The 22,010-nt window shown below is 46.1% G+C and overlaps 1 protein-coding gene across 1 annotated transcript; it reads left to right on the forward strand.

Moving 5' to 3' along the window:
- Positions 1 to 4,966: 4,966 nt before the first annotated feature.
- On the forward strand, positions 4,967 to 11,296 carry plvap (plasmalemma vesicle associated protein). The gene is made up of 5 exons (XM_062959211.1): positions 4,967 to 5,363; positions 7,032 to 7,128; positions 8,812 to 9,422; positions 10,922 to 11,129; positions 11,208 to 11,296. The coding sequence occupies exons 1-5, from the start codon at positions 4,998 to 5,000 to the stop codon at positions 11,279 to 11,281; spliced, it is 1,356 nt and encodes a 451-aa protein (XP_062815281.1). The 5' UTR covers positions 4,967 to 4,997; the 3' UTR covers positions 11,282 to 11,296.
- The last annotated feature ends 10,714 nt before the right edge of the window (positions 11,297 to 22,010 follow it).

Here is a 22,010-nt window from a genome sequence, read left to right on the forward strand (position 1 = left end):
AGATGGAGAAAGTGCTAGTTAGCTTACAACCATCTAACCTGGAGCCTTCTGCTCTAGAACATCCCAACCTGTAATCCCATGACCTAGAACATCTTGACCTAGAACCTCGCAACCTAGAACATCCTAACTTAGATCATTATGTCCTGAAACAAAAAGGATTCTGAAAAGAAGAGATAGAGAAAGGGCTCATTAGCTTAGAAACATCTACCCTAGAGCCTTCTAGTCTAGAACATCCAGACCTAGAACATCCTAACTTAGATCATTATGACCTAGAACAAAAACGATTCTGAAAAGAAGAGATGGAGAAAGGGCTAGTTAGCTTAGAACCATTCAACCTAGATCCTTCTGCTCTAGAACATCCCATCCTAAAACCCAATGACCTAGAACATTCTGACTTATATCATTATGACCTAGAACAAAGATGATTTTAAAGAGATGGAGAAAGTGCTGATTAGCTTACAACCATCTAACCTAGAGCCCTCTGCTCTAGAACATCCCACCCTAAAACCCCGATGACCTAGACCATCCTAACTTAGATCATCATGACCTAGAACAAAGATGATTCTAAAGAGATGGAGAAAGTGCTAGTTAGCTTACAACCATCTAACCTGGAGCCTTCTACTCTAGAACATCCCGACCTATAATCTCACGTCCTAGAACATCTCGAATGAGAACCTCACGACCTAGAATATCCTAACTTAGATCATTGTGACCAAAGAACAGTTAGCTTAGAACCATCTAACCCAGAGCCTTCTGCTCTAGAACATCACACCCCTAGAACATCCTAACTTAGATCATTGTGACCAAGAACAAAGATGATTCTAAAAAGATTCTAAAGATTCTAAAAATAAGAGATGGAGAAAGTGCTCATTAGCTCACAATTGTCTAACCTAGAGCCTTCTGCTCTAGAACATCCCGAACTATAATCCCATATTGACCTATAACCTCAAGACCTAGAACATCCCAACTTAGATCATTATGACCTAGAACAAAAAAGATTATGAAAAGAAGAGATGGAGAAAGGGCTAGTTAGCTTAGAACCATTCAACCTAGACACGTCTGCTCTAGAACATCCCACCCTAAAACCCGATGACCTAGAACATCCTGATTTATATCATTATGACCTAGAACAAAGATAATTCTAAAGAGATAGAGAAAGTGCTAGTTAGCTTACAACCATCTAACCTAGAGCCTCCTGCTCTAGAACATCCCAACCGGTAACCCCATGACCTAGAACATATTGACCTAGAACATTCTAACTTACATCATTATGACCTAGAACAAAGATGATTCTAAAGAGATGGAGAAAGTGCTCGTTAGCTTACAACCATCTAACCTAGAGCCTTCTGCTCTAGAACATCCTGGCCTATAATCTCATGACCTAGAACATCTTGACCTAGAATCTAATGACATAGAATATCCTAACTTAGATCATTATGACCTGAAACAAAGAGATAGAGAAAGGGCTCGTTAGCTTAGAACCATCTAACATAAAGCCTTCTGGTCTAGAACCTCATGACCTAGAACATCCTAACTTAGATCATTATGACCTAGAACAAGGATGATTCTAAAGAGATGGAGAAAGTGCTAGTTAGCTTACAACCATCTACCCTAGAGCCTTTTGCTCTAGAACACCCCAACCTGTAATCCCATGACCTGGAACATATTGACCTAGAACCTCATGACCTAGAATATCCTAACTTAGATCATTATGACCTGAAACAAAGAGATAGAGAAAGGGCTCGTTAGCTTAGAACCATCTAACATAAAGCCTTCTGGTCTAGAACATCCCAACCTAGAACCTCAGGACCTAGAACACCCTGGCTTTGATCATTGTGACCTAGAACAATCTAGAACAATCTAATGACCTAGAACACCTTGACCTAGAACCTCACGACCTAGAATATCCAAAGAGGATTCTGAAAAGTAGAGATGGAGAAAGGGTTAGCTAGCTTAGAACCATATAATCTAGAACCTTCCACTCCAGAACATCCCAACCTAGAACCTCATGACCTAGAACATCCTAGCTCAGATCATTACAACCTAGAACAAAGAAGGTTCTTTGTGCGGAAGTCTGAAAAGAAGAGATGGAGAAAAGTCTCTTCTAGCTGTGAGCCTTCTAACCTAGAGCCTTCTGCTCCAGAACACACAAGCCTAGAACCTCATAACACTAAATGTTGTTCACATTTGCCTATTGATGCATCGGTTGTACTGTGTTAATTTGGGGATTGTGTTAAATTTGATACGTTACTTACTTTGTTTCATGTTACCTACTATGTTTTTATTACTGTGAGCTACTCCAAGTCCCTTGCTGGGAATAAATAAAGTATTATTATTAGTACTAGCTGTGCCTGGCAATGCGTTGCTGTGACAAAGTGGTGGTTGTATTGGTTAAAAATTGTTGTGTAATTTTTATTTGACGTTATTTGTATTTTTTAATTAATTTTATTGATCTTTTTATTTATTATATTTTATTATTTTCTTGTATTATTTTTAGTTATTTTCTGTTATTATAGTATTTTATTGTATTAATTTTTAGTGTATTTTCAATTATTTCTTTTAGTGTTTTTTTATTATTTTGATTGGGTTGCTAGGAGACCAAGTTGGAGGAGCTTAGCCTTCTAACTGGCAGCAATTGGATAAAAGCAATTATTCCTCTCCCTCTAATTAGGACTTTATTTTTCTTTTCTTTTTGTTGTATCAACCTAGAGCCGTGGATGATGGGTTGTGTTGTCAAATTTTGAGGTTGGGGGGCCTGTAGTTTTGTTGTTTTGTGGGTCGCCGTGATGCCATCACTCTTTTATATATATAGATTCATCAAAACCCTTTGCGTCCATCATGGAAGCTTCTGATTGGCCGGGGAGTGGCAGCCATGTTAGGCTGAGCTAAGCTCCCATTCAAGGTAGGTTGCAGAAACAAAAACAATTTTTAAAATATTTTTAAAAATATATTTTAAAAAATTGAAGGGGGGGCGCGAAAAATTAACAAAACATTAAGAGACAATTAGAGAATGGTCCAACAATGGTTCGAATTACATTGCTGGTTGCGCTGTGAGACAATGTCTCAGAATGCGTATCAAAAAGCGAGAACAATCCGAAATAATTCCGATATACGATTCAAAACGATTTTTTGGACATGTCTACTAACTAGTGTGGATACCCAGCGTTGTTTTTCTATAAGGCTGTGAATGAACTACAACTCACAAATCCTTATCTTTGTAAACAATCCTTGTTCAGCTGAACCGGGTCCCGTCGAAAGCAGACATAAATTTCTATCCACCTCCAGGTGCTGCTGGAAAATAAAGTTTATTTTTGGGTTTCCTTCAAGTTGTTGCTGGCAGGAAGACGGGGGGAAATTGAACCTCGCAACCCGGCCTCGCTCTTTCCGGAGCCGGACGACAAAAGGCGTCTCCGGAAAAGCTTGAAGAGGATCCATGGCTTGGAGAGGAGGTGGTGCTAATAAATAATACTAATAATGCGGATCAGTAATAATACCAATAAATAATAATAGTAATCCTAATAAATAATACCAATAAAAAGGTAAAGGTTTTTCCCTGACATTAAGTCCAGTCATGTCCGACTCTGGGGGTTGGTGCTCATCTCCATTTCTAAGCCGAAGAGCCGGCGTTGTCCGTAGACACCTCCAAGGTCATGTGGCCGGCAGGACTGCATGGAGCGCCGTTGCCTTCCCGACGAAGCGGTACCTATTGATCTACTCACATTTGCAGGTTTTCGAACTGCTAGGTTGTCAGAAGCTGGGACTAACAGTGGGAGCTCACCCCGCTCCCTGGATTTGAACCGGCAACCTTTTGGTCCGCAAGTTCAACAGCTCAGCGGTTTAATCTGCTGCACCACCAGGGACTCCTGATACATAGCTGGGTATAATTAATAGTAATAGTAATAATAATAGCATTATTAGTATTATTTATTAGCATTACTATTATTATTTACTGGTATTATTAGTATTTTTAATAGTATTTGGTATTATTTATTAGGATTACTATTGTTATTGATTAGCATTATTATTGATCCGCATTGTTAGTATTATTTAGAAATGGAGATGAGCACCAACCCCCAGAGTCGGACATGACTGGACTTAATGTCAGGGAAAAACCTTTACCTTTTTATTGGTACTATTTATTAGGATTACTATTATTTGCGGACAACGCAAATGTGAGTAGATCAATAGGTACCACTCCGGCGGGAAGGTAACGGTGCTCCATGCAGTCATGACCTAGGAGGTGTCTACGGACAACGCCGGCTCTTCGGCTTCGAAATGAAGATGAGCACCAACCCCCAGAGTCGGACACAATTAGACTTAACATCAGGGGTAAACCTTTACCTTTACTAGCATGAGAGCAACTGATGCAACTCAACCCACCACTGGCAGATCATTGTATCACTGGCAGATTTAATAATGATATTACTACGGCGAGCACAGGTGCAAGGGGGTAACCGTGCCACGGTGTTTCCGTCGGGGTAACCGTTCTACGGTGTCTCTGTCATCAACATTTCCGATAACGGGCCACCATTTCCAATATTCCAACACTCATCAAGGTATTCTTTTGCAACATTCCCACTTGCCTCAAGGAGACAAGAGTTCTTTCTCCCACCCTGGACATTATTCCACAGGTATATAAACTCCACTTGCCTAGTTTCAAACATACGAGGGTTGAATGAAAAGTAATGCCTCCACCTTCATTACTTGGGTTTGGATGGGAATATTTTAAGAAATCAAGACCTCACAACCTCTGAGGGTGTGGGTGAAACATCAGGAGATAATGTTTCTGGAACATGGTTTTACATCTCGGAAATCTCACAGTTGTAAAGATTTATACTCTTGGTCTGTGACTGTAACTATAAACGAAAGCTCAGGGGGGATGTCCAAGAACAATGGGCCTGGAAATGAGCGCAAGGCGGGCAGGAAGGAAGGAGCCGGGACAGAATCCGGCGGCGTATAAACACTCGAGACACGTCCAATCCCACCAAACAGCAGCGATGGACAGCAAGAACCCGTACACCATGGCCAAGCTGGGCCTGGACTCCCGAGACCCCCCGGAGAAGCCCGAGCGGGACTGCGGCTTCTACGCCAAGTACTTCTTCCTCTTCCTCTCGCTGATCCAGTTCCTCATCATCCTGGGCCTGGTGCTCTTCATGGTCTACGGCAGCCCCCAGGCCGGCAACGAGAAGCAGCTCCAGGGCCTGAGCAGTCTCCTCCAGCGGGCAGAAGCCAAGGCCGACGGGCTGGGCAAGGAGGTGGCCGAGCTCAAGCGCCGGCTCAACGCCAGCCAGACCGAGACCGCCCTGGTCCGGAAGCAGGCCGCCATGCTTAACGGGACCCTCCGAGGCTGCGTCAGCGAGAAGGCAAGGAGCGGGACCCCGGGGTCTGCGGGTGGCTTGCTCCAAGACAGACTAGATGACCTTAGGGAGGTCAGAGTAGATGGCCATTTGGGGGTCAGACTAGACGACCACTGGAGGTCAGACTAGATGACCATTGGGGGCGACTGGGGGGTCAGACTAGATGACCATGGGGGGTTGGACAAGATGACCATTGAGGGGTCAGACTAGATTACCATTGGGAGGTCAGACTAGATAGCCATTGTGGAGTTGGACTAGATGGTCATTGGTGGTTGGACTAGATTATCATTGGGAGGTCAGACTACATGGCCATTGGGTGGTCAGATGAGATGACCCATGGGGGGTCGGACTAGATGGCCATTGGGAGGTCGGATGAGATGACCATTGAGGGGTCAGACTAGATGACCATGGGGGGTCAGATGAGATGAACATTGGGGGTTGGACTATGTGACTATTGGGGGGTTAGATTAGACAACCATTGAGGGGTCAGACTAGATGGCCATTGAGGGGTCGGATGAGATGACGAGGGGTCAGACTAGATGACCATGGGAGGGTTGGACTAGATGACTATTGGGGGGTTAGATTAGATGACCATGGGAGGGTTGGACTAGATGACTATTGGGGGGTTAGATTAGATGACCATTGAGGGGTCAGACTAGATGGCCATTGGGTGGTCAGATGAGATGACCCATGGGGGGTCGGACTAGATGGCCATTGGGAGGTCGGATGAGATGACCATTGAGGGGTCAGACTAGATGACCATGGGGGGGTCAGATGAGATGACCATTGGGGGTTGGACTATGTGACTATTGGGGGGTTAGATTAGACAACCATTGAGGGGTCAGACTAGATGGCCATTGAGGGGTCGGATGAGATGACGAGGGGTCAGACTAGATGACCATGGGAGAGTTGGACTAGATGACTGTTGGGGGGTTAGATTAGATGACCATGGGAGGGTTGGACTAGATGACTATTGGGGGGTTAGATTAGATGACCATTGAGGGGTCAGACTAGATGGCCATTGGGGGGTCGGATGAGATGACCATTGGAGGTCAGACGAGATGACAATTAGGGGTCAGACTAGATGGCCATTGTGGGGTAAGATGAGATGACCATTGGGGTCAGGCTAGATGGTCATTGGGGGGTCAGACTAAATGACAATTGGGGATCAGATGAGATGACCATTGGGGGTCAGACTAGATGACCATTGGGGGTCGGAGTAGATGGCCATTGGGGGGTCAGATGAGATGATCATTGGGGGTCAGACTAACCCCCACCCCCACGAGCATTCATGTCATGGCACACAGGTAACTCGGCTGTTAGACTGAAGAACCATGTCTTTGAATGGCCAGGAAACAATGACATGCCCTGACAAAAAAACTAGACTAGATGGCCATGGGGGGGTCGGATTAGATCACCATTGGGGGTCAGACTAACCCCCACCCCCACCCCCACAAACATTCATGTCATGGCACACAGGTAACTTGGCTGTTAGACTGAAGAACCGTGTCTTTGAATGGCCAGGAAACAATGACATGCCCTGACAAAAAAACTAGACTAGATGGCCATTGGGGGGGGGGGTCAGACTAGATAACCATTGAAATATGGGATGGGGGAGGATGGCCATTCAAGGGCTCGCTCCTCACCGGCTTTCTTCCTTTTTTCTTCCTCCAGACCAAACTGGCGGAGCAGCAGAGAAGCTCCATGATGTTCTTCCAAGGCTGGCAGGAATGCTCCTACAACCTGCTCATTCTGAACAACACGTGCCCTGGTAGGTCTTGCGAAACAACAACTCCCGGGTCCCCATCCCAGTGAGAAAGGGGTGCATTCGATCCTCCGGTGCCGAGGGGTTGGACTAGATGGCTTTTGGGAACCCTCCCGACTCTAGGATGTTAGTCAAGAAAAGGCATGACCTTGTTAGAAATCGATCCTCTGAACAAGTGATATTCACAAGCATTCCTGCCATGGCACACAGGTAACTCGGCTGTTAGACCGAAGAACCATGGCTTCAAACGGCCAGGAAACAATGACATGTCACTACAAAAAATATATTTGGCTAGCAGGGTTTCAAAAAGTTTCTTTGAAGTTGCAGTGGCCCAAAACAGTTACTGTATAAATAGGATGTAGTTTCTCTGTGTTGAGAATTCTTAATACATAGTCCAAAGGATGACTGTACTCACTGAAGTCCAAAGTCATATAGTAAACTGTTCCTGGGGTCAGACTAGATGGCCATTAGGGGGTCGAACTAGATGACCATAGGGGGGGGGTCGGACTAGATGACCATTGGGGGTCAGACTAGATGACCACTGGGGTGTCAGACTAGATGATCATTGGGGGTCAGACTAGATGACCACTGGGGTGTCAGACTAGATGATCATTGGGGGTCAGACTAGATGACCACTGGGGTGTCAGACTAGATGATCATTGGGGGTCAGACTAGATGACCACTGGGGTGTCAGACTAGATGATCATTGGGGGTCAGACTAGATGACCATTGGGGGTCAGACTAGATGGCCACTGGGGGTCAGATGAGAGAGCCATTGGGGGGTCAGGGAAGATTATCATTGTGTGGTCAGACTAGATGACCATTGGGGGGTCAGACTAGATGACCACTGGGGTGTCAGACTAGATGATCATTGGGGGTCAGATTAGATGACCATTGGGGGTCAGATTAGATGACCATTGGGGGGTCGGACTAGATGACCATTGGGGGATCAGACTAGATAGCCATTGGGGGTCAGACTAGATGTCCATTGGGGGGTAAGACTAGATGACAGGGAGTCAGACTAGATGGCCATTGGGGGTCAGACTAGATGGCCATTGGGGGGTCAGATTAGATTACCATTGGGGGATCGGACTAGATAGCCATTGGGGGTCAAACTAGATGTCCATTGGGGGTAAGACTAGATGACCATTGAGGAGTCAGATTAGATTACCATTGCAGGGGGTCAGACTAGATGCCCATTGAGGGTCAGATTAGATGGCCATTGGGGGTCAGATTAGATGACCATTGGTGGTCAGATTAATTGACCATTGGGGGGTCAGACTAGATCACCATTGGGGGTCAGACTAGATGACCATTGGGGGTCAGATTAGATGACCATTGGGGGTCAGACTAGATTACCATTGGGGGTCAGACTAGATAGCCATTGGGGGTCAGACTAGATGTCCATTGGGGAGTCAGACTGGATGGCCATTGGGGAATCAGATGAGATGACCACTAGGGGTCGGACTAGATGATCACTGGGGGGTTGGACAACACCATTGGGAGGGTCAGATTAGATGTCCATTGGGGGGGTCAGATGAGATGCAAACTGATTCCACCAAAATCTCAAAATTATACTTCTCTACTGAAGCCCAAACACATACTGATAACAAAAGGGAGTCTTGTGTCTGAACATGCTCAGTACACACCAAACTACACGACACTCATGTCTCTCTTGTGTTTCTGCAGCCAAAGTGGCCTCTCTGGAGGACCAGCTGAAGATGCTGCGGCTCCAGACCCAAGTGGACCAGGATGCTGCCGCTGCAGAGATCCATCGCCTGCAGGACAAGGCCAACCGAGCCGAGCAGGAGGCCAAGGACTGCCGGGTGGCGAAGCTGCAGGTCCAGACCCGGGAGGAGAAGTACCGGGCGCTGGAGTCCAAGGTGGTGGCCGAGCTGCGGCCGGTCCAGCAGAGCCTGGAGGAGGCCGTGCGCCGGGCCTTCCTCCCGGATCAGTTCCGGAGCTGCTACCAGTTGGCGGACGTCTGCGCGGGCCTGTCCGGCAGCCTCCAGGGCCACCTGACCGCCTTGTCCAGGCAGGTGGAGCAGAAGGTGGCCGAGGTGGCGGCCCAGAACGGGCGCCTGGAGGGCGAGAAAGCGGACTGCGGGCACCGGCTCCAGGACAAGGAGCGCCAAGCGGCGGCCCAGCGCGAGCAAGCCGAGCGGGAGAAGCAGGCCCTGCGCGAGGCCCACACCCAGGCTGCCCAGAAGGCCGAGGCCGAGCGCAGCCGGGTGGCCAAGGAGAAGGAGGAGCTCCAGGCGCAGCTCGAGCACAGCAAGCAGGCCTGCCTACGCTCCAGGGTGGGCCGCCTTCGACTCTAGCACAGAAATAGGTGGCCTTTGAGGACCCTCTCGACTCTAAGATGCTACAGTGGGGTTGGACTAGATGGCCTTTGAGGACCTTCCCAACACTAGGACAAGATGACCCAACACAATGGTCATCTTGTCCTACCCCCCAATGGCCATCTAGTCTGACCCTCCAATGGCAATCTCATCTGACCCCCAATGGCCATCTCATCTGACCTTCCCAATGACCATCTAGTCTGACCTCCCCAATGGTAATCTAGTCTGACCCCCTAATGGTAATCTCATCTGACCCCCCCAGTGGCCATCTTATCTGGACCCTCAATGGTCATCTAGTCTGACCCCCCCAATGGTCATCTAGTCTGACCCCCCAATGGCCATCTAGTCTGACCCCCAATGGCCATCTAGTCTGACCCTCCAATAGTCATCTCATGACCCCCCAATGGTAATCTAGTGTGACCCCCAATGGTCATCTCATCTGACCCCCCAATGGCCATCTTATCTAGACCCTCAATGGCCATCTAGTCTGACCCCCCAATGATCATCTAATCTGACCCCCCAATGGTCATCTCATCTGACCCGCCAGTGGTCATCTCATCTGACCCCTCAATGGCCATCTAGTCTGACCCCTCAATGGCCATCTAGTCTGACCCACCAATGGTCATCTAGTCTGACCCTCCAATGGTCTAGTCTGGCCCTCCAATGGTAATCTAGTCTGACCCCCTCAATGGCCATCTAGTCTGACCCTCCAATAGTCATCTAGTCTGACCCCCCAATGGTCATCTCATCTGACCCCCCAATGGTCATCTTGTCCGACCCCCCAGTGATCACCTAGTCTGACCCTACAATGGGGTTGGGCTAGATGGCCTTTGGGGAACCTCCCGACTCTAGGACGCTAGAATAGAATTGGACTAAATGGCCTTTGGGGACCCCCTTGACTCTAGGATGCTACAATGGGGTTGGACTAGATGGCCTTTGGGGACCCTCTCGACTCTTAGATGCTACAATGGAGTTGGACTAGATGGCCTTTGGTGACTCCCTCGACTTAGATGCTACATTGCGGTTGGACTAGATGGCCTTTGGGGACCCTCTTGACTCTAGGATGCTACAATGCAGTTGGACTAGATGGCCTTTGGGAACCCAACTCTAGGATGCTACAATGGGGTTGGACTAGATGGCCTTTGGAGTCCCTTCTGGCTCAAGGATTCTACAATGGGGTTGGACTAGATGGCTTTTGGGGACCTTTCCCACTCTAGGGTACTGCAATGGGGTTGGACTAGATGGGCTTTGGGAACCCTTCCGGACTAGTATTTTATAGGGATCCCTGCATAACGAGAGGTTGATGGTCTTTGGGGTTCCTTCCTTGCATGACAAGGGAGAGATGACCTTTGGAGCCCCTTCCACCTCTAGACTTCTGTGGAGTCCCCTGCATCTTGAGCTGTAGCGTTAGCTGGCCTATGGGGGTTCCCTTATGACTCATTTTTGCCTTTTTGCAGCCCTCTCTGATGAACCCGGGCCTCGGACCAGGGAGGTTTCCCCCCTCATCCGGCAACACCAACCCTTTTGGCAGCTTCCCAGGGGGCTCTCCTCCGAACCTGAACCCGGGGGGCGCCCCCATGGTGCCCAACACCTTTGGCCACCCGCCTCCGTGGCCGCGGCCTGGACAGCCCAGCTCCGGATCCCAGGGGTCTCCGAACCTTCCTGGTGAGTGACGCGACAACAATGGGGTTCCTTCCTTTCCCTTGAACCTTATATCCTGACCGTGCTTCCTCTCCGTTTCAGAGCGGCCCAAGATGTTGACCCCGGACACGGCGGCCAGGATGCCCAACCCACCCCCGGTTGGCCACCCCAGGTAAGGTCCAGATCCCTCCCTTTGGGATCCCGCTAGATCCCTTTTGCAGGCGTTTCCTTGGTTCCTAGAAAAGTTTAGGATGGGGAGAAGTACCGGAGACTGGTCAGTAGGCTCGTGCATTGTGGCTGTGCCGGAATCCGATTATCCAGTAGACTCGCTCCCGCCTCCCCGAATCCGTTTTCATGTGCCTCCCGAAAACGGGCAGTCGGAAAATCCTTTCCTTAGACATAGAGTCAGTAGGCTTGTGCATTGTGGCCGAACCACGATCCATTTTGGGTTGCCAGATTTCTGTTATTATAATACTGATATATTAATAATAATAGCAATAATAATAGTAATAATAATTGAGAGCTGGGTTTTCATATATGGAGACTGGTCAGTCGTAGGAAATGATATACTAATAATAAGCAGACAAAGAATCAGTACAAGAAAACCGCACTACAAACTAGAGCTGACAGCTGGCACCACAAAACATTGCATGGAAAGTTCCTTGACAAAGTGTTGTCGAAGGCTTTCATGCCGGGATCACAGGGTTGTTGTATGTCTTTTGGGCTGTATGGCCATGTTCCAGAAGTTCCTTGACAAAATTGAAGGAAAAGCTGATAAGGAGAAGACCTGGCTCTGGCTCACGAATGGGACCCTGAAGAAGGAGACACAAGGCCTGATCCTTGCAGCCCAGGAGCAAGCCATTAGAACAAAGGCCATTAATAATAATAATAATAATAATAATAATAATAATAATAATAATAATAATAATAATAATAATAATATAGAAGACCTGGCTCTGGCTCACGAATGGGACCCTGAAGAAGGAGACAGAAGGCCTGGTCCTTGCAGCCCAGGAGCAAGACATCAGGACAAAGGCCATTAATAATAATAATAATAATAATAATAATAATAGAAGACCTGGCTCTGGCTCACGAATGGGACCCTGAAGAAGGAGACAGAAGGCCTGGTCCTTGCAGCCCAGGAGCAAGACATCAGGACAAAGGCCATTAATAATAATAATAATAATAATAATAATATAGAAGACCTGGCTCTGGCTCACGAATGGGACCCTGAAGAAGGAGACAGAAGGCCTGATCCTTGCAGCCCAGGAGCAAGACATCAGGACAAAGGCAATTAATAATAATAATAATAATAATAATAATAATAATAATAATAATAATAATAATAGAAGACCTGGCTCTGGCTCACGAATGGGACCCTGAAGAAGGAGACAGAAGGCCTGGTCCTTGCAGCCCAGGAGCAAGACATCAGGACAAAGGCCATTAATAATAATAATAATAATAATAATAATATAGAAGACCTGGCTCTGGCTCACGAATGGGACCCTGAAGAAGGAGACAGAAGGCCTGATCCTTGCAGCCCAGGAGCAAGACATCAGAACAAAGGCAATTAAGGCCAAGATCGAAAAATCAGCTGATGACCCAAAATGCAGACTGTGCAAGGAAACCTACGAAACCATGGATCATATCCTCAGCTGCTGTAAGAAAATCGCACAGACAAACTACAAACAGAGGCACAACCATGTAGCCCAAATGATCCATTGGAACGTATGCCTCAAGTCCCACCTCCCAGCAGCAAAGAACTGGTGGGATCACAAACCTGCAAAAGTCTTGGAAAATGAGCACGCAAAGATACTGTGGGACTTCCGAATCCAGACTGACAAAGTTCTGGAACACAACACACCAGACATCACAGTTGTGGAGAAGAAAAAGGTTTGGATCATGGATGTCGCCATCCCAGGTGACAGTCGCATTGACGAAAAACAACAGGAAAAACTCAGCCACTCTCAGGACCTCAAGATTGAACTGCAAAGACTCTGGCAGAAACCAGTGCAGGTGGTCCCGGTGGGGATGGGCACACTGGGTGCCCTGCCAAAAGATCTCTGCCAGCATTTGGAAACAATAGGCATTGACAAAATCACGACCTGCCAACTGCAAAAGACCACCCGACTGGGATCTGCAGCATCATCCGAAAATACATCACACAGTCCTAGACGCTTGGGAAGTGTTCGACTTGTGGTTTTGTGATACGAAATCCAGCACATCTATCTTGTTTGCTGTGTCATAAGATAATAATAATAATAATAATAATAATAATAATAATAATAATAATAATAATAATACATCACACAGTCCTAGACACTTGGGAAGTGTTCGACTTGTGGTTTTGTGATACGAAATCCAGCATGTCTATCTTGTTTGCTGTGTCATAAAATAATAATAATAATAATAATAATAATAATAATAATAATAATAATAATAATAATAATAATACATCACACAGTCCTAGACACTTGGGAAGTGTTCGACTTGTGGTTTTGTGATATGAAATCCAGCATGTCTATCTTGTTTGCTGTGTCATAATAATAATAATCATAATCATAATAATAATAATAATAATAATAATAATAATACATCACACAGTCCTAGATGCTTGGGAAGTGTTCGACTTGTGGTTTTGTGATATGAAATCCAGCATGTCTATCTTGTTTGCTGTGTCATAAAATAATAATAATAATAATAATAATAATAATAATAATAATAATAATAATAATAATAATACATCACACAGTCCTAGACACTTGGGAAGTGTTCGACTTGTGGTTTTGTGATATGAAATCCAGCATGTCTATCTTGTTTGCTGTGTCATAAAATAATAATAATAATAATAATAATAATAATAATAATAATAATACATCACACAGTCCTAGACACTTGGGAAGAGTTCGACTTGTGGTTTTGTGATACGAAATCCAGCATGTCTATCTTGTTTGCTGTGTCATAAAATAATAATAATAATAATAGCAATAATAATATTATAATAGGCTATAGAGGCCGGTTGTTCTTAGGAAGGGATATAATAATAATATTATAATAATAATAGGAAAGTAAAAGGATATGAGGACACGTAGCACTGATTTCTGAACTTTATCCTTCCCGATCCCAGCGGCTAAATGCGCAGCGACTTGGGAATAGGACCGCTCCAGGAGGGCCCGGAACTAGAAATCCCACCCGTCCCAAGGCCTGCGAGGGGACGACGAAAGTGACAAGACTGCCTGCGATGCCTCTGCTTCCGTCAGCAAAGGGGACCTCCAGAGGTCATCTAGTCCAGCCCCTTCTCCTCCCCCAATATGACATATTCATGTGTATGTATATTTTTAAATAGATATTCTGCACCTATATATATATATATATATATATATATATATATATAAATTATATATATATAATTTTTAAATGTTCCTTACTCTCTCCATTGATGTGGAATTTACATGACCCCGCCCACTGCCTCTCCCTTAACCCTTTCCTACCCTTTCCTATGGTGCACAGCAGTACTATATATTCCTTACTCTCTCCATTGGTGTGGAATTTGCATGACCCCGCCCACTGCCTCTCCCTTAACCCTTTCCCATGGTGCACAGCAGTACTATATATTCCTTTCACTCTCCATTGGTGTGGAATTTGCATGACCCCGCCCACTGCCTCTCCCTTAACCCTTTCCTATGGTGCACAGCAGTACTATATATTCCTTTCACTCTCCATTGATGTGGAATTTGCATGACCCCGCCCACTGCCTCTCCCTTAACCCTTTCCTACCCTTTCCTATGGTGCACAGCAGTAGTATATATTCCTTTCACTCTCCATTGATGTGGAATTTGCATGACCCCGCCCACTGCCTCTCCCTTAACCCTTTCCTATGGTGCACAGCAGTACTATATATTCCTTTCACTCTCCATTGGTGTGGAATTTGCATGACCCCGCCCACTGCCTCTCCCTTAACCCTTTCCTGCGTTGCACAGCAGTACTTTATATATATATATATATAATATTCCTTTCACTCTCCATTGATGTGGAATTTGCATGACCCCGCCCACTGCCTCTCCCTTAACCCTTTCCTACCCTTTCCTATGTTGCACAGCAGTACCTTTATATATATATATATATATATATATATATATATATATATATATACATACACATATATATAATATTCCTTTCACTCTGCATTGATGTGGAATTTGCATGACCCCGCCCACTGCCTCTCCCTTAACCCTTTCCTACGTTGCACAGCAGTACTTTATATATATATATATATATATATATATATATATATATATATATATATATATAATATTCCTTTCACTCTCCATTGATGTGGAATTTGCATGACCCCGCCCACTGCCTCTCCCTTAACCCTTTCCTACCCTTTCCTATGTTGCACAGCAGTACCTATATATATATATATATATATATATATATATATATATATAATATTCCTTTCACTCTGCATTGATGTGGAATTTGCATGACCCCGCCCACTGCCTCTCCCTTAACCCTTTCCTATGGTGCACAGCAATACAGTGTGTGTGTATATACATATATATATCTCATATTTCATATTTTTGTACATATGTGGGTTTGTTGGAGCCTTCGCATGTAATTGCGTATTAGTTCACGCAAGTTCGGGTCTCCCGTCCCGTTTGTGAGTCGGAAATACGAAATGTCGAATAAAGGAGGCATGAAAACCCAAATATCATCATTATTAGTATTTTTATTGCTATTCAAATTGGTATTCATATGTTATTATATTATCATCATCATTACAATTACTATGTTATATTATGGCTACTACTGCTATTATTAATACTATTATCGCTATTATTGTTACATTACTATATTATATTATTACTATTATTGCTGTTATTTTAAATTATGGTTATTATTATTACATTATTACTGTGTTATAATATTACTAGTATTATTGCTATTATGTTAGATTATTGCTATTATTATATTACTATGCTATATTATTACTATTATAGTTTATTATTACAATTACCAATACTAATATTATATCACTGTTACTACTACTACAATTATCATATTATTACAATTATTATCTATCTATACACATAATCTATACACTGTTATATTATTGCTATTATTATTACTATTATGTTAGACTATTGCTATTATTATTACATTATTACTGTTATTACTATTATTATTGCTACTATTATTGCATCATTACTGTTATATTACTGCTATTATATTGCTATTACGATAGACTATTGCTATTATTATTACATTATTACTATGTTATATTATTACTATTATTGTTATTATTTTATACTATTGCAATTATTACATTATATTATTACTATTATTATAGTTATTACGTTAGATTATTGCCATTATTATTACATTATTACTATGTTATATTATTACTATTATTATGGCCTTTAATGTAATAATAATAATAATAATAATAATAATAATAATAAAACATAGTAATAATGTAATAATAATAGCAATAATCTAATGTAATTGCTATTATTATTACATTATTACTATGTTATATTATTACTATTATTATTGCACGGTTTGAAGGAGGCTGGACCACAGATGATGGGATTTGCAGTACTTTCACTCACTTCCTGAGACCACTGCGACCCCCACCAATGACAGACCGGGACCAAACTTGGCACACATATCCCAGATAACACACATTACACGCTGCAATAGTTCGGGAGAGGATGGACCAAGGATGATGGGATTTGCAGTACCTTCACTCACTTCCTGAGGCCACTGCGACTCCCACCAGTGACTGATCAAGACCAAACTTGGCACACAGAGCCACCAAGATCCACTCTACACCCTGGCGCTGTTCGGGAGAGGATGGACCAAGGATGATGGGATTTGCAGTACCTTCACTCACTTCCTGAGGCCACTGCGACTCCCACCAATGACAGACCGGGACCAAACTTGGCACACATATCCCAAATGACACACATTACACGCTGCAGTAGTTTGGGGGTGGATGGACCAAGGATGATGGGATTTGCAGTACCTTCACTCACTTCCTGAGGCCACTGCGTCCCCCACCAATGACAGACCGGGACCAAACTTGGCACACATATCCCAGATAACACACATTACACTCTGCAGTAGTTTGGGGGAGGATGGACCAAGGATGATGGGATTTGCAGTACCTTCACTCACTTCCTGAGGCCACTGCGACTCCCACCAGTGACTGATCAAGACCAAACTTGGCACACATATCCCAGATAACACACATTACACGCTGCAATAGTTCGGGAGAGGATGGACCAAGGATGATGGGATTTGCAGTACCTTCACTCACTTCCTGAGGCCACTGCGTCCCCCACCAATGACAGACCGGGACCAAACTTGGCACACATATCCCAGATAACACACATTACATGCTGCAATAGTTCGGGAGAGGATGGACCAAGGATGATGGGATTTGCAGTACCTTCACTCACTTCCTGAGGCCACTGCAACCCCCACCAATGACAGACCGGGACCAAACTTGGCACACATATCCCAGATAACACACTTTACACGCTGCAGTAGTTTGGGGGAGGATGGACCAAGGATGATGGGATTTGCAGTACCTTCACTCACTTCCTGAGGCCACTGCGTCCCCCACCAATGACAGACCGGGACCAAACTTGGCACACATATCCCAGATAACACACATTACACACTGCAGTAGTTTGGGGGAGGATGGACCAAGGATGATGGGATTTGCAGTACCTTCACTCACTTCCTGAGGCCACTGCAACCCCCACCAATGACAGACCGGGACCAAACTTGGCACACATATCCCAGATAACACACATTACATGCTGCAATAGTTCGCGAGAGGATGGACCAAGGATGATGGGATTTGCAGTACCTTCACTCACTTCCTGAGGCCACTGCAACCCCCACCAATGACAGACCGGGACCAAACTTGGCACACATATCCCAGATAACACACTTTACACGCTGCAGTAGTTTGGGGGAGGATGGACCAAGGATGATGGGATTTGCAGTACCTTCACTCACTTCCTGAGGCCACTGCGTCCCCCACCAATGACAGACCGGGACCAAACTTGGCACACATATCCCAGATAACACACATTACACGCTGCAATAGTTCGGGAGAGGATGGACCAAGGATGATGGGATTTGCAGTACCTTCACTCACTTCCTGAGGCCACTGCGACTCCCACCAATGACAGACCGGGACCAGACTTGGCACACATATCCCAGATAACACACATTACACGCTGCAGTAGTTTGGGGGTGGATGGACCAAGGATGATGGGATTTGCAGTACCTTCACTCACTTTCTGAGGCCACTGCGTTCCCCACCAATGACAGACCGGGACCAAACTTGGCACACATATCCCAGATAACACACATTACACGCTGCAATAGTTCGGGAGAGGATGGACCAAGGATGATGGGATTTGCAGTACCTTCACTCACTTCCTGAGGCCACTGCGACTCCCACCAATGACAGACCGGGACCAAACTTGGCACAAATATCCCAGATAACACACATTACATGCTGCAATAGTTCGGGAGAGGATGGACCAAGGATGATGGGATTTGCAGTACCTTCACTCACTTCCTGAGGCCACTGCGTCCCCCACCAATGACAGACTGGGACCAAACTTGGCACACATATCCCAGATAACACACATTACACGCTGCAGTAGTTTGGGGGAGGATGGACCAAGGATGATGGGATTTGCAGTACCTTCACTCACTTCCTGAGGCCACTGCGTCCCCCACCAATGACAGACCGGGACCAAACTTGGCACACATATCCCAGATAACACACATTACACGCTGCAGTAGTTTGGGGGAGGATGGACCAAGGATGATGGGATTTGCAGTACCTTCACTCACTTCCTGAGGCCACTGCGTCCCCCACCAATGACAGACCGGGACCAAACTTGGCACACATATCCCAGATAACACACATTACACTCTGCAGTAGTTTGGGGGAGGATGGACCAAGGATGATGGGATTTGCAGTACCTTCACTCACTTCCTGAGGCCACTGCAACCCCCACCAATGACAGACCGGGACCAAACTTGGCACACATATCCCAGATAACACACATTACACACTGCAGTAGTTTGGGGGAGGATGGACCAAGGATGATGGGATTTGCAGTACCTTCACTCACTTCCTGAGGCCACTGCGTCCCCCACCAATGACAGACCGGGACCAAACTTGGCACACATATCCCAGATAACACACATTACACTCTGCAGTAGTTCGGGAGAGGATGGACCAAGGATGATGGGATTTGCAGTACCTTCACTCACTTCCTGAGGCCACTGCGACCCCCACCAATGACAGACTGGGACCAATCTTGGCACACATATCCCAGATAACACACATTACATGCTGCAGTAGTTCGGGAGAGGATGGACCAAGGATGATGGGATTTGCAGTACCTTCACTCACTTCCTGAGGCCACTGCGTCCCCCACCAATGACAGACCGGGACCAAACTTGGCACACATATCCCAGATAACACACATTACACTCTGCAATAGTTCGGGAGAGGATGGACCAAGGATGATGGGATTTGCAGTACCTTCACTCACTTCCTGAGGCCACTGCGACCCCCACCAATGACAGAACGGGACCAAACTTGGCACACATATCCCAGATAACACACATTACACGCTGCAGTAGTTTGGAGGAGGATGGACCAAGGATGATGGGATTTGCAGTACCTTCACTCACTTCCTGAGGCCACTGCAATCCCCACCAATGACAGACCGGGACCAAACTTGGCACACATATCCCAGATAACACACATTACACGCTGCTGTAGTTTGGGGGAGGATGGACCAAGGATGATGGGATTTGCAGTACCTTCACTAACTTCCTGAGGCCACTGCAATCCCCACCAATGACAGACCGGGACCAAACTTGGCACACATATCCCAGATAACACACATTACACGCTGCTGTAGTTTGGGGGAGGATGGACCAAGGATGATGGGATTTGCAGTACCTTCACTCACTTCCTGAGGCCACTGCGTCCCCCACCAATGACAGACCGGGACCAAACTTGGCACACATATCCCAGATAACACACATTACACGCTGCAGTAGTTTGGGGGAGGATGGACCAAGGATGATGGGATTTGCAGTACCTTCACTCACTTCCTGAGGCCACTGCGTCCCCCACCAATGACAGACCGGGACCAAACTTGGCACACATATCCCAGATAACACACATTACACGCTGCAGTAGTTTGGGGGAGGATGGACCAAGGATGATGGGATTTGCAGTACCTTCACTCACTTCCTGAGGCCACTGCGTCCCCCACCAATGACAGACCGGGACCAAACTTGGCACACATATCCCAGATAACACACATTACACACTGCAGTAGTTTGGGGGAGGATGGACCAAGGATGATGGGATTTGCAGTACCTTCACTCACTTCCTGAGACCACTGCGACTCCCACCAGTGACTGATCAGGACCAAACTTGGCACACAGAGCCAACATGACCCACTCTACACCCTGGCGCTGTTTGGAGGAGGTTGGACCATGGATGATGGGATTTGCAGTACCTTCACTCACTTCCTGAGACCACTGCGACTCCCACCAGTGACTGATCAAGACCAAACTTGGCACACAGAGCCAACATGACCCACTCTACACCCTGGCGCTGTTTGGAGGAGGATGAACCATGGATGATGGGAATTGCAGTACCTTCACTCACTTCCTGTGACCACTGCGACTCCCACCAATGACTGATCAGGACCAAATTTGGCACACAGACCCAACATGACCCACTCTACATCCTGGCACTGTTTGGAGGAGGATGAACCATGGATGATGGGATTTGCAGTACCTTCACTCACTTCCTGAGACCACTGCGACTCCCACCAATAACTGATCAAGACCAAACTTGGCACACAGAGCCAACATGACCCACTCTACACCCTGGTGCTGTTTGGAGGAGGTTGGACCATGGATGATGGGAATTGCAGTACCTTCACTCACTTCCTGAGACCACTGCGACTCCCACCAATGACTGATCAGGACCAAACTTGGCACAAAGACCCAACATGACCCACTCTACACCCTGGTGCTGTTTGGAGGAGGTTGGACCATGGATGATGGGAATTGCAGTACCTTCGCTCACTTCCTGAGACCACTGCGACTCCCACCAATAACTGATCAAGACCAAACTTGGCACACAGAGCCAACATGACCCACTCTACCTCATGGCACAGTTTGGAGGGGGGTTAACCCTGGACGATGGGACTTGCACATGGGAATTGTAGGTGAACTACAACTCCCATGTGCAAGTCCCATTGTCCATGGTACATCCCCTCTCAAACAACCCGCGCACCACTGTGTCCCCAAGCTAGTATATATATGTATTAAGGAGCGAGCAGGAAGGCTTCATCCTGTCGGAGCCAACCAGGAAAGGGCCTTTCTGACCTCTATTGTTCTCCGGATTGTCCCAACAGATTAAGGACGCAGACCCCTTTCTCCATCCAAAACGTTGTGGAACGGATTTGAACCTTTCCTCCATCCTGTGCATGGACTACACGTTCCATCACCCTCTCAAAACAATACAGTTCTCCTAGGACTTGGTCCACCTCCACAGCGCCAGGCTGTAGAGAGGGCCATGGGGGTTCTGTGTGCCAAGTTGGGTCTTGATCAGTCATTGGTGGAGGTCGCAGTGGTCTTAGGGAGTGAGTGAAGGTAGTGCAAGTCCCATTGTCCATGGTCCACCATTTCATAAGACCATAAGTAAGCAAAGAGACCTCCAAAGGCCATCTAGAGGATCTCATCAGGCCATCAGAAGACCATAGATAAGGAAAGGGACCCTCAAAGACCATATCAATGGTTTCTTAAGACAATAGGTAAGGAGAGTGGCCT

This window comes from Anolis carolinensis, unplaced genomic scaffold (genome assembly GCF_035594765.1).
Source record: "Anolis carolinensis isolate JA03-04 unplaced genomic scaffold, rAnoCar3.1.pri scaffold_7, whole genome shotgun sequence".
Classification (NCBI taxonomy): Eukaryota; Metazoa; Chordata; class Lepidosauria; order Squamata; family Dactyloidae; genus Anolis; species Anolis carolinensis.